Genomic DNA, 12880 nt, shown 5'->3' on the forward strand with positions numbered 1-12880 from the left:
GCTATAGCTGTTCCACTTATCCAGGACAATCCGTGTAGACATCATTTCCCGAAAAATCCCAAACGAAGACGCCTGAGGTAGTACTATAGCTATGTAATCAAATTTTAATTTACTCAAATCTAGTTTTGGAGCCATTTATTTAAATGGGGATAGTCTACTGTTTTTAAGTGCCTTTATCCTATTTCCAGGCAAACAATTTAAGATGAACCTGAAGTATATATATATTGAGGTTTCTTTTGCAAGATATCAAAATATCTTTTACGACGTGGAGTCTGAACGAGGTAAATTTTGGAAATAATAAATCCAATTGTGGTGCGTTGCATAAAGACAACAATATGGCGCCATCTACTGTCAATGTTATCCAGTAACTGACTTTGTTTTTCTACTGATTTATAAAATTCAACCCACCCCTCTTCTCTAGGTCTTTCTATCTGCGCCCGTTGCCATACATAATTAGTGGTGCAGTCAAGAAACGTTTTATTTTCTTAGTACGGACAGGTAGGAACACCTCTGACTATGTGTCGATAGTAGTCGGAGCGTAAATCGGACACACCGGAAGTTTAGACGGTTGCTCCGGGTGAACGAAGTGACAGCGTCACTTAAATCCAAAAATCTTCCTCACCCCCTGATTATATCACGTTAGTTTGGCCATTCTCTCAGTCATGGCGTTCAGCGCTAGTATTGATGTTGAGGGTGCGACACAGCATCTCCGGGACATACTGAAGCTCGACCGTCATGGTAACAGTACTGGTGAGTTTGACCGCGAATGCAAAGTGGAGGCGTTAGTCTAGGCCGCAGAAGCTAATGGAACGTTAGCTAACCAGACCGATGCCGAGTTGATGGAATTATTGCTTAGTTTCGAACAATGACGACTTGGTTGTCAAATTAACAATATGGCAGATTGAAACAATTTTGCGCAAATGTCTTTAATTAATTGGAGACGTTGGTCTCACAATGCGCGCCGTAATCGTCTGTGTTTCTGGCATTAGCGAAGACGGAAGTTAGCATCTATTCTACATTTCTGCCAAGTTATTTGCTTGACAAGGAAAATGCATGTCAAAACTATCACTTTGTTTATTGACTACACGCCTTGTTTAAAGCACTTTATCATACCTGAAGATAAAGTGAATGAAATGATAGCGAGTTTAATTTGTGTTTTGCTGCTGCACTGGTGCTATAGGCTAAATTGGAGCGTGTTGTGAGGATGGAACTTAAACGTGTCAATTTGCAAAATATAAATACGTACATTGCAGTGACGTAAGTAGAACTAGATTACATTACGTTATTGTCGAAATACACGCATGATTTGTTTGCTTCGGTGCAAGGCACGTTGGGTATCAGACACGGACACAAGACAGGACACGAGTAAATCCCCTGTTTGAGATACTAGATACTAAGCTTCCATGTTTTATCACTCCAGCTTACTCCAGCTCACATCATTAAAAAAAGAGAAAATGGAGAATAGAAATGCGGTGGCTGCGCGGGAGCTTATGCAAATTGAACTGCCATACACCCATAACTATCAAGGCTAATGTAATAGCGTTCAAACAAAGGAACAACATGAGACACACAACACTATTAAAGGGATACTTGATTAATTGAGCCATTTTAGCAGTAAAATGTTAACATTTTGTCAGAATTAACTTGATAACTTCATTATTTTTCATGTACAATTAATACATTTAATGCTGGGCTTACACTAAAAGCCTTTGAGAAGATTCAGAAAAGACTCTTGGAAGACTACCATCTCACACTAGCTCACATCTAAAGACTAGTCAAGAGTTTTTAGTCTTTAGCTTAGTCTCAGACTGAGGTTTTTATAAAGACTGAGTATTAGGAGTGTCAGCGCGTGTGGCCATCGACCGGTCAATCCTAAAATACGGGAAAGAAGACAAAATATTTTTTGTTTAGCACTATTTTACACTGTAGAGTACCGACATAAATTTTGGGCCATGTCGCCCAGCCCTCGTTTGTATTTAAAAACTAAATGTAATGTAATTAAATGTAGTTAAGCTTTATTAAATCATTATCCAATAACATGATACAATGTGGTTATCAATGACATTTATGTGTAAACACTGACACCCAATAAGATGTCCAACAAGCAAAGAATTCCGGAATCAACTTCTCCATTTTTGTGTGTGTTTATGTGGATGTGTTTTTTTTAAACAAACGAGGCAGTGTAACCAGATTGATAATTGTGATTCAGTCAAGGGAGTTTTTTGCATTATCAATTTGGTCCTACCTAAAAAAGGTGGGCGGGCACAATTGGTGTTTAATTTAAACAGACACTTGCTTGCAGCGTTTTTTGTTTTTGTTTTGCTTGCGTCACCACAACATCCTCTTTTTGCCATATTCTTTCGGCTTAAATTTTAGTTTGGCCGAAAATGGCAAGAATCATGAATTTTCGGTGGCGGAATATTCGGTGCATCACTACTCGCAATGGTTAAGAAGCACCGTCTAGACGCTATATGTTAAACTGACCATCCAGCCAGGATGAGCCATTTTCCACTGAAAAACTTTCTCTGCAATTTTTAACAGGAAAATTATATTAGCTTTCATTTTCAGTTTAATCAATTTGTTGCGGAGAAATCAGTTGAATAACTACTCAAAATGCCCCTTTCTACTAAGCAAAATGGCCACACTCACCCCCATCTTCCCATGTCTTTGTGGGAGTTGGGAGGAACTGGACACAACTTGTTCATTGACAATCATTGTACACACATACATGGCTAATAATAATGTTATAAAAAACTCTTGTCCACTAAACTTGTAAAAAAAAATATAAAAAAACAATGTGACTGGCTAATCGACTGATCTGTTTAGTTATGCTAAATAGCCCAGAAATTCCAGTAAAAAACAAACAAACAAAAACTATTGATCTTGTTCAAAGACAACTGTTGTCAATGTACAGTAAAAACAAAGGAATTGGCCTAAATGTTGCACAACTTTTGGTTAGGTGACTTTGAAGTAAAACTATCCAGTTTTGCTTAAAAGCTTTTATGGTACACAATATTGTTGATGGACAATGTGTTCATCTACGACAACTATGCATTTCTATTTGAGGATGAATAATTGTAATTTTGTGTTACGTAGACGTGTGTTTGACCCCTTTTTTCAGTCCTAATGAAACCCACCACCTTAGAGAAATGCATTTCATTCCTCAGATGCAGAATCAGGTGATGGTCAAAGACGGTTATCCTTTAATGGAGAGCTGAACGGGCTATTAGGAGCAGCTGGTTTTCTTGGAGGTGGCGATTTGACATCAGACTCGACCAGACCTATCTCCACAGTTAACAGCGTTGCTCAAGAAATCCAGATAATGTTTGTTTTTTTCACAATTTTTCAGTTTTGCCACTTGAACAATTAGTATCCAATTATTTTCATTTCCTTCCATTCCTGCATTTTTAACACTAAAACTGTTAAGTACTGTATTTTGTTGTTGTCTTGAGTTCCAGATGAAATAATTTTATTTCAATGACTGCTCAAATTTCAGTCATCTTTCTGGTGATGATCAGTCTACCTGTATCCCCATCACCTCGGACAATGTTGAGATTGTGGCGAGTCAGGAATCAAGCATCAATAGCAAGGCCCGAGGTAGCAACATGGTAAGATTTTGAAGTGTGTGTTTTTGCAAAGTGTATGTGAACTTCTGGCTTCAACTGTACATAGGTCAATGTTGTATATGGACCATGTTCACATTTTTTTTGTGTCAACAACTCCTCAAAATTGGGTTTTGAGTACCTCCCGCATGTCTATCCTGAGAAGATAAACATAAACCTTTCCAATGTCTCGAGAAGGAATTTTTAAAATGGTAAGGAGAATTTAGCATTGAAGGAGGATTATTATCCATTATTTAATTGATTACTCGGGTAATCTGATAACACTATACTCACTTGAAAATAAGCAACTAAACAATTTTCTTATTAATTTTCATGTCTTGTGCTCATTTGCTGGGTCAAGTACCTCTCGTGGCCGTTTAGGCTGCTCTGATGCTCCACTGGCAGTGGACAATGAGGACTTACAAAAAGAAAAGACCCCCGCTGTGTCTGCCATGCTCTTTCTTTATTTTTCATGCTCATTTCCCACAACAATCACGTCAGTTTACTTTTTACTCACACTCAATCACGCTTGGAGATGTGTTGATAATAGACCCTTTTCACACTTCTGCGTTTTGTGTCCGGAAATACTCAATCGCTGTGGAGCGCGACTTCCGGTGTGGTGCACAGCGACCAATGCCGCAGGCTAAAAATAAAACCCACTGTGTCGTACCGGGACAGAAGTGGATTCGAGCAATTCGTAGGGATGAGGGATCTCATTTTTTTTTCATTAGGAAAGGGCAGCATGCAAGTCTACAGTAGCATTTCATCTCCGAGGATTTCGTGTAGGGGCTGAAGTGAATCTGTGTTTGATCGATGCCGCAAACAAACGAGCCTTCGCCGAAAACTTGGTCATCCATTACATATTGGGATTATGACACGCGAACAGAAACACAAACGCACATCACACGTTACCATCATTTTCATTGAAAACAGCCTATAATACTGTGGCGCTCGCCAGGCAGTGAAGGAATAGTTCACACTTTTATTTCTGTAAGCAGAACATCTCGCTTACATTCACTTCAACGCCACGCAATGTAGGAAAGTCATTACTCTACATGTCATGCTCAATCACACTATCACATCAAAACTAAAATGACCACATAACAGAAAACTAGATAGCATCACTGATAACTAATAAAGCAACTGGACAGGGCAGCTTTTTCATGTTGAAAAAAACAAAAAAACAAAAAACCCAATGTATTGGTACGGTGCCGATACCGCAAAATCGGAATTTGGGGCCCAAAAAAAAACTTTATCGGAACAACACTAGTGATGAGGTATTTTCTGTTTTTTGTGAAAAAGGTCCATAGGCATGCTTTAATTCAAGCTATGCTAAGTTAGCCGGAGAAGCTTTAAAATGGACCATCAAATTTCACTGGGCATGCATATTCAGTGCTTTGCTTTGTTCTGCTCCCATGAAATAGTGATGTAAGATACTGTGAATGAGGCTTAGGGTTTTTTAAGTACTAGTTTATGCAATTTTTCTCACCTCCGACAGACTCATCTTGCATACCACCATCCTATGTTCCCCTAGTATAGCTACACTTGCATTTGGAAACCACCTTCAGATTATTGCACAAATTGTAATCCAGTTGCGGGTTTCTACCGCCGCTCTTGTAGGTCACCCTATGCTCCAGCCTCTTCTGGAACATGTGTTCACTACAGCCATTTACATCCTTATGGCAAAGTCTACCACCATCTTTTGCCCCTCTCTGTTCCTTTCCTGGATATCAAATTTACTGATCAGTTATTCATCACTCTGTTTCCTTCACCACCATGTCCGTTGAAATCTGCACTAATCCAGACACCTCTGATGCTCAGAAATACCTGATCTAGCTCCTTCCAGATGGTCTCTTTTTGTTCTAGTTCACATCGTCGTTGCACTATAATAACATTCCATAGCGCTGTCTTTTTCAGTTTGTAAAGAAGTTTTTCCTTCAGATAGCTCATTTTTCATGATTGAGTTGGCTAAGAATTGTCTCTGGTTCTGGCAGACCTAGCGTTCAGTTAGTTAGGTATCGATTGACATTTACAAATCCGATCTTGTCAATAGTACTTAATTTCAAATGGTGAATTATTTTTCTTTTAGGTGAAGATTCAGCCTGTTGCCAAATATGACTGGGAGCACAAGTACCATTTTGGCAGACTTATTGCTGTGTCAAATTCCTTCATGGCATATGCAATTAGAGGTAAGAGTCTGGGAGTCACCTTTTTTCTTTGTTGCCATGCCAAGTGTTAATTGGTAAAAATAACTCTATATAATAACCTCTTTCGGGCTGCCGCACACTTAGCGATGCATTGGAACTCCACTGCACACTTGTGCAGTGTGCGGGGTTTAGCCCCAAGGTTTAATGAGTTGCTGAGCATTGGTTTTGTGGTGATACAATGGTTTAATCGCAGTTGAGCACTGTGGCGATGTCGAGAATCATAGCCAATCAAAATGCACATAGCTTTGACACATGCGAAAAAATAAATTTTCAAGTTTTAATCCATTCAGACTGGGAGCGCATTACCGTATTTCTACCATTAGAGCAGGGAGCGCTGTTGCGCTTTTCTATCTTTAAAGCCGGGAAAGCGGATACGGCTTGTAATTTATTTTTTTAACCATTTCTCTGTCTCTTACCCCGGGATTACACTGCATCCGTGTGTGTTGCGAATCCGTTCTGCTCCGTCTTGACTGTGTGGACAAAACCTGCTGTGTCTCGCGAGATGGCCGCATAGCATTTCCTGGAGATGTGGCATCAAAAACAAAGACGAACACAGAGAAAGTCTGTGCACAGCAGAGAAACAGAAAGAGAGATGGACTTCCTTTGACCTTGCCGTCCACTCCCAATAGCTTCTATCTATCTTGTTAGGTTGTCCTTACAAAAAGGATGTGCCGTGTTTATACAGGACATAATTTTGTGGCTTTCCACCTCCATTATAAATCTCCTCTCGTCCATGTACGCTGGTGTTTAAACCGTGAATAAGCGTAAAGCTTTATGACGTTTTGCTGACATGATGGCGAAATAGGATCTGGCGAGTGTTAATTCTGAAAAGTAGCACATTTTTTTAAAGTTTGAAACTGCCTCAGTCTTCACGGCCCGCTTGTGCTACTTTGTTATTTGACGGATGCCGACGGATGCCTCTTCTGGCAAAAATAGAAAAAGGTCTATTCGTCTGGCGGGCTCCGGCACGACGAAGCTGGTCCGCAGTTGATACGCAGCGCATACGCACCTGGGGTAATTTGAACAAGCTGATAGAATAGAAACGAATAGGCTCTACCGCCGGAGCGGGGCGGATCCGCAACGCACACGCATGCAGTGTAATCTCGGGGTTAGCCGACGAAATGCATCAGAATATACATGTGAGGGTGATGTGGGCTGCATAGCTTTTCCTGGAATTTGGTCTAATAATAAACTTAGGTTTGTGTGAAAGCCACAGGTGTAAACTCAACTGTTTTGGGAATTATGTTTCTATCTGCTTCAGTGGCTACAATATCAATTATTTAGTAGGCAAAAGGCATGTAGAATTTCCAGGAAAACGTCAGGTTTTAGGGGCATATTTTAACAGGCGCTTCAGGCCTTAATGGGTTAAGCATGCGCTTAAAGCTTTAAGTCATATAATACAATATAAATACACTATATACAGTACACGTGTTTTGCATCAAACTTAACTATAATTACAATTTTATATTTACTTGTGATTGAAATAGCTAGTGATTAAAAAATTATGCGAGCGGTGTCCACCTCACAAGTTCCATTCAAGTGAATGGGAGCAAGCCCTCCCATTCAATATATCCACACTTTTCCCCTTTATTATCACGCCCATCCTCTTTCCGTAGGAACCTGCGTTTTCCTTGACCGACATGCAAGCTTTTTGTACAGTACAACAAATTGGAGAGCTCTAGAATGCGATATAGGCTCACACACTTTACATCACAGGGAGTCCACACATTAAATCGCCTAATGTTAGTGGGTTAGTGCCAACTGTTATATTTTTGCGATGGCCGAGTTAATTTGGTTTATTTAAGGTCCCGAAGCATCGCGAAATGTGCGGCGGTCCTTATGCACTTGAGATGAGAGGTGTCCATAAGATTTTAGATTTCTATAACACAGATTGCTAAAGCACTATTAGTACATATTTCTACAAATGTAATACATATTTAGGTTCCATTTCGTTTTGTTTTCTATGCTACATGATAAACTGTCATCTTTCCTATTACATCTTCCCACAGGAGCCAACAACCAGGCTATGATACGTGTCTTGAGTGTGGACACTGCAGAGCGTTCTCTGCTGAAAGGCTTCACTGGTGCTGTCACAGATCTGGCTTTTGCCCACCTTGACTCACCTCTGTTGGGTTGTGTAGATGAAGCTGGCAACCTGATGGTTTGGGAGCTCACATGCACCAGCAGTACAATACTGTATCCTGACTGGACGTTATGCTAACAAAAATATCCTACCCTTTTCATTATATCCAGTTTGGATGTTGTTGTTTTTTAAACATTTGTTTAAAGTAGCCAACAAACTCTACAACATATACATTCTCAAAAATAATACTTGCGTACCTAATTATAGTACATTTGTAGTATTAAAAGCACTCCATCGTCTTGTACTGAAAGAATTGGGTGCATGCCATCCAAATACTATAGAGCTGTAATTTTAACCACAAAGCTGTGATATCATGCAGACATGCACACAATGTCCCCCAGTAATTTTCCCTCATGATTTCCTTAATCCATAACCCTAAGAGAACAGATAGTTGTTCATATCCGAAGGCCACAGGATACGCCACTGAACTCACATCGGCGGCTCATCTGGTGCCCTTTCATTCCAGATGAAAATGAGGACAACCAAGATGACACCAGCCAGACCTTGGCCCTTCTTCATGAAGACAGGGTATCAGTTTAACAAAAAAATGTAACGTGACCTGAAGCAAACACCATAGCCTCTTATCAATTTAACATCTTGCACTAAACGAGGCATATTGTAGTCAATCTAAGGGCTCCATAATTATTCCAAAATACAGTTCCAAACTAGTTTGTACCCGGCACATTATGCCAAGCCATTTAAATAGCAACTGTATTTATGGCTTGGGGGCTGTGATGACAATTAAAGAGGGGTGTGATCTGGTACATTGCTACCATTTATTACCTCAGTAGCAGAGGTGGGCAAACTCGGTCTTCGAGGGCCGGAGTCCTGCAGGTTTTGGAGGTTTCTCTCTTCCAACACAAGCTGATTCCAATCAACAGGATCGTTATCAGGTTCATACAGAGCTTGCTGATGAGCTGATCATATATCACAAGGTTCACCAATTCCGATATCTGGACAAAACAGCAAACCAGCATACCTAGGAGTAGCATACCTTGCACTTTTGTGCATGCACTCTAGGAAACAGGTCATGCGCAGTAAGAACAGGTTGGGTGTTTGGTTGAGTTTAGGGTGAGGCTACAGATAGTTTACTATACGGGTATGCTGATCTGACAGAACACCGGTCCTCGAGGTCCGGAGTCCTGAAGATTTTAGATGTTTCGCCTACCTGATAGGTATAATCAGCTCATCAGCATGCCTGATAACAATCCTGATCTTTAGTATCAGGTGTGTTGGTAGGCGGAAACATCTAAAAACCTGCAGGACTCTGGACCTTGAGGACCGTAATTGGCGAACCCTGAAATATCAGCTGTGTGGAAGAAGGGAAACATCCAAAACCTGCAGGACTCCGGCCCTCGAGGATGGAGTTTGCCCACCCCCGGATAACATTACAGGATCATTTAAACATATTTGTGTGTATGTGTGTCCCATTTCTAGGCCGAAGTGTGGGACCTTGAAATATTGAGGGCCAGCAATGCTAGTTGGCCTGTTGTTTCCACAGATTTGAAAGAAGGCCTCATCACAGTGATGGGATATACCCAGGTAGGACTTGATATACATACAAAAAAATAAATGCTTTAAACCAATGTTTAAACACCTTTGTCAGCTGCATCATTCACCTGTGGAGGTCTGCTTCAGCCACAGCCACTTAAGCCTGGTTCCCACGGCAAGATTTTAAAATTGTGGGCAGACTTCCAAACTGATAAAATTATGAGTAAAGCAGTTTTGAGCATGCAGCCACACGGCACAATCAACACATAACACTCACAAACCGATTTCATTCATGCTCGTTTCCAGGTTAGACAAGAAATTTTGCGAAACCTGTTTTAATGCAATTCACTTGTTTACATATCCTATTTCATACAACATAAGTTGGACATGTTGAAGTGGTAAAGCAGCATGTTTAATTGCGTTATTGTCATACCGGTAATCTGAATTTTATTTAATTTCTTACTGATTCACAGATTAGTATAATGCAGGGACGGCATTGTACTTGAAGTATTTAACAATGTACTAACGTTACTCTTGATCAATCCTCATCCACAAATCCAAATCAAACAGCTGGGCAAGTCCATCAAACATGCCAGGTTCCCTTTCGTCATTGTAGTGTTGTCAGAGTCAGTCTTGTTAGCGCGTGGCTCCTCAGAAGTGATACCGGCTTTTGTGAAAGCTCGATTAGTGCGAGCAGACACGTTGAGCCCAAGCACGCATGCACAATCCATTGACAAATTGTGGCGTCGCTTTAGTCTAGCAGTTCCAAAACGCTTAAAGCATTGAGCACCATGATGTCCTTCTGTATCTTATATACAGGAAACCCAGCCCTGGTTGAGGACTGATGGGCATGAGAACCCAATTGACTCACATCATCTTTCAGTTGATTCTTTCAGGTTCCTATGCCTGCCAGTCTTCAACCAGGGACGGCTTTCCTGTGTTTAAGCAATATGCCGGCACTGCTCCGCTGACTGACTGTTGGCAGAAATGCTCCCACACAGACAATCAAGCAGGGCGCAAACATTTACCGATTTTGGAACTCAACTCTGTACATAGAAGGCGCACCATCGATTTTTGAGAAAATTTAAGACTTTTAAGTGCACCTTATAGTCCTGAAAATACGTAACTTGGATTCTAAATTTGTATTGGTAACATACAATAAAACATTTTACTGTCCCACCAGCGTGTTAGTGAAGGTGCCCTCTCGCCAGATGGAACAGTGTTAGCCACAGCCAGTCATGATGGATACATCAAGTTCTGGCAGATATATATAGAAGGGGGGCAGGACAAGCCAAGGTATGTAGAAAGAATAAACACTTTATTTTGAAAGTTAGTGTACTCTCTGGTCCTTGTAAACTATAGTAGTAGAATTTCCTCTTTTTGTTTTCTTAATTAGATGTCTACACGAATTGCGTCCTCATGGTGGACGTCCCCTTTCCTGTCTTCTCTTCTGTGACAACCACAAAAGGCAGGACCCTGAGTGAGTAGACGAGTCCAGATTGCCGTGAGCAAATTGCATGATATCTAGAAATATGAATCTATTGTTGTTCCATTTACAGAGTCACTCCTCTGTTTCTCTAAATAGGGTTCCATTCTGGAGATTTCTTATAACTGGAGCAGATCAGAACCAAGAATTAAAGATGTGGTGTACTGTGTCCTGGACTTGTTTGCAGACCATCAGGTTATTTCTCTAGTGTGATAGTTGTCCTCATGAGTGTTATCTCATATAATTACCCCAAGGTCCTTTGTGTGAAATTGCTGTTCTTTATACACCTTAATCCTGAGGGCTTTGATATATAAACATGTGTGCACAACTTCATCAGTTACACGAGCTTCTGTTTCACGGAATTATTGTTGCTCTAACACTTCCTCTTAAAATCTGAATTGTTGTAGAAAAATCACTAAAATCATTAACATGCCTACCCCTTTGTTCTGTGAACACTCAACTTTGTTGAAGAACGCAAGCCTTTAATGGTTAGTACTGTTTTGCAGATTCTCACCAGATCCAGAGAACATGGCAGTTCTGCCGAGTCTTAAGGCAAGTTTGGACTTGTCTGCTGAGTATCTCATCCTTTCCGACGTACAAAGGAAGGTCAGTGCAATATTGTTAGCTGTTTTCTTTATATTATTTTCAGTGTGATTTAAACAAAAACAACTTCAAACATTTACACACCTTTCTCAAGGTTATTGTTCCAATTTCTGTGTTATGACATTTACCCGGTATGGCGCCCGATTTCCGCTGTGGGAGTGTGCACGCATTGAGTGAAAGTGACATTACTAGTACGTTTGTTTTCATTTAAAGACATGAAAACACTTTAAACTGTGTGTTTTGATTTTCAGTTATATAAAAAAAGGTTTTTCAAAAAAGTGCTTGGTTTCAACGACCAATAGCTGCGTAGAGAGAAGCAAAAGAAGTAGACTCGCTCAATGACCACTCGCACAGTAGGATATCTAAAAAATTACATAGAAAAAACTAACCCATGCATTAAACAAAACTAAATTAGTATGTGAGCACATTGTAGGGAGTAGGTGGAAACATTTAATAACTTAACAAGTTATAAAATGTTTTTGTGTTATGTGTTATCACTTTTATGTCATATGTTTCTGTAACAGCCGCATATCAACTTAAGTGTCTCATTAAAGCTCAGATGGCTGATGAAATAAAAGTAAAACTGCTATAGTGGATCTGAATATTACTCTTGTTCAGTGCTTTATGCCTGATATTTTGGGTAATAATGTACTGAATGACAAACGTTGAGGAATGCAATTTTTTGCAAAACCTTGTTTCTAAAACTGCACATAAAAAAAACCACATTCATTTGTATTCATTTATTTTAAGGAAAAAAATGACACACTGCTTTCACGTAATGCTTGCGAGGTCCCATGGTGAGGGATAAAAAAAAAAAGTTTTCCCCAATTAACTACAGTACATTGGCTGAACACCTGAATGTACATCCACATCTGCCACCACGGCTTCAGTGAGTGACCGTATATGCGACTACAAAAGGTGTGTGCGCATTCATTGCTGAGCACGACTTCTTTGTGAGCGGACCCCACACACGAATCAGCGCGTCAGACACTGCACACTCACTCCCTGGAATAAAGTTCAGGCTCACTTTTTTTTTTTTTTAATTCTCAGATCTAGCTTGTATTCCGTGTGATCATTCATTTGTTCACGTTATAAAAGTCCATTAGGCAATATGTGAATGGTCGCAAGGTACAATATGAAAATGGTGTGTCTAATTATTTGTAAAGCGACTCACCAAACATAAACTGAACAAAATAAGGTGCAAACAATTGTTTTTGCAACTTTCTAGAGAGTGACATTCACCCATATCTTGTATACGGCAAGGATCAGTGAATGATTTAGTCTTAAGTTGTGGCTGGATCTATTGCATTGTTGGATGTTTTTGCTGTAATTTGTGCATAATTGTTTA

General features: G+C 40.1%; 1 protein-coding gene across 2 annotated transcripts in view; it reads left to right on the forward strand.

Moving 5' to 3' along the window:
* The first annotated feature begins 535 nt into the window (after nucleotides 1-535).
* Nucleotides 536-12880, forward strand: part of edc4 (enhancer of mRNA decapping 4) — a 35301-nt gene continuing 22956 nt past the window's right edge. The window contains exons 1-11 of one of the 2 annotated variants that reach the window (XM_077568483.1): nucleotides 536-750; nucleotides 3168-3324; nucleotides 3497-3608; nucleotides 5692-5791; nucleotides 7819-8005; nucleotides 8333-8480; nucleotides 9390-9494; nucleotides 10627-10739; nucleotides 10840-10923; nucleotides 11029-11124; nucleotides 11436-11535. In XM_077568483.1, the coding sequence (XP_077424609.1) occupies nucleotides 663-750; nucleotides 3168-3324; nucleotides 3497-3608; nucleotides 5692-5791; nucleotides 7819-8005; nucleotides 8333-8480; nucleotides 9390-9494; nucleotides 10627-10739; nucleotides 10840-10923; nucleotides 11029-11124; nucleotides 11436-11535 (1290 nt within the window). In that variant the 5' untranslated portion in view covers nucleotides 536-662. The remainder of the gene's footprint in view (nucleotides 751-3167; nucleotides 3325-3496; nucleotides 3609-5691; nucleotides 5792-7818; nucleotides 8006-8332; nucleotides 8481-9389; nucleotides 9495-10626; nucleotides 10740-10839; nucleotides 10924-11028; nucleotides 11125-11435; nucleotides 11536-12880) is intronic. The other variant, XM_077568482.1, reaches the window with a different exon arrangement.

This window comes from Vanacampus margaritifer, chromosome 6, assembly GCF_051991255.1.
Source record: "Vanacampus margaritifer isolate UIUO_Vmar chromosome 6, RoL_Vmar_1.0, whole genome shotgun sequence".
In the NCBI taxonomy this organism is placed as follows: domain Eukaryota; kingdom Metazoa; phylum Chordata; class Actinopteri; order Syngnathiformes; family Syngnathidae; genus Vanacampus; species Vanacampus margaritifer.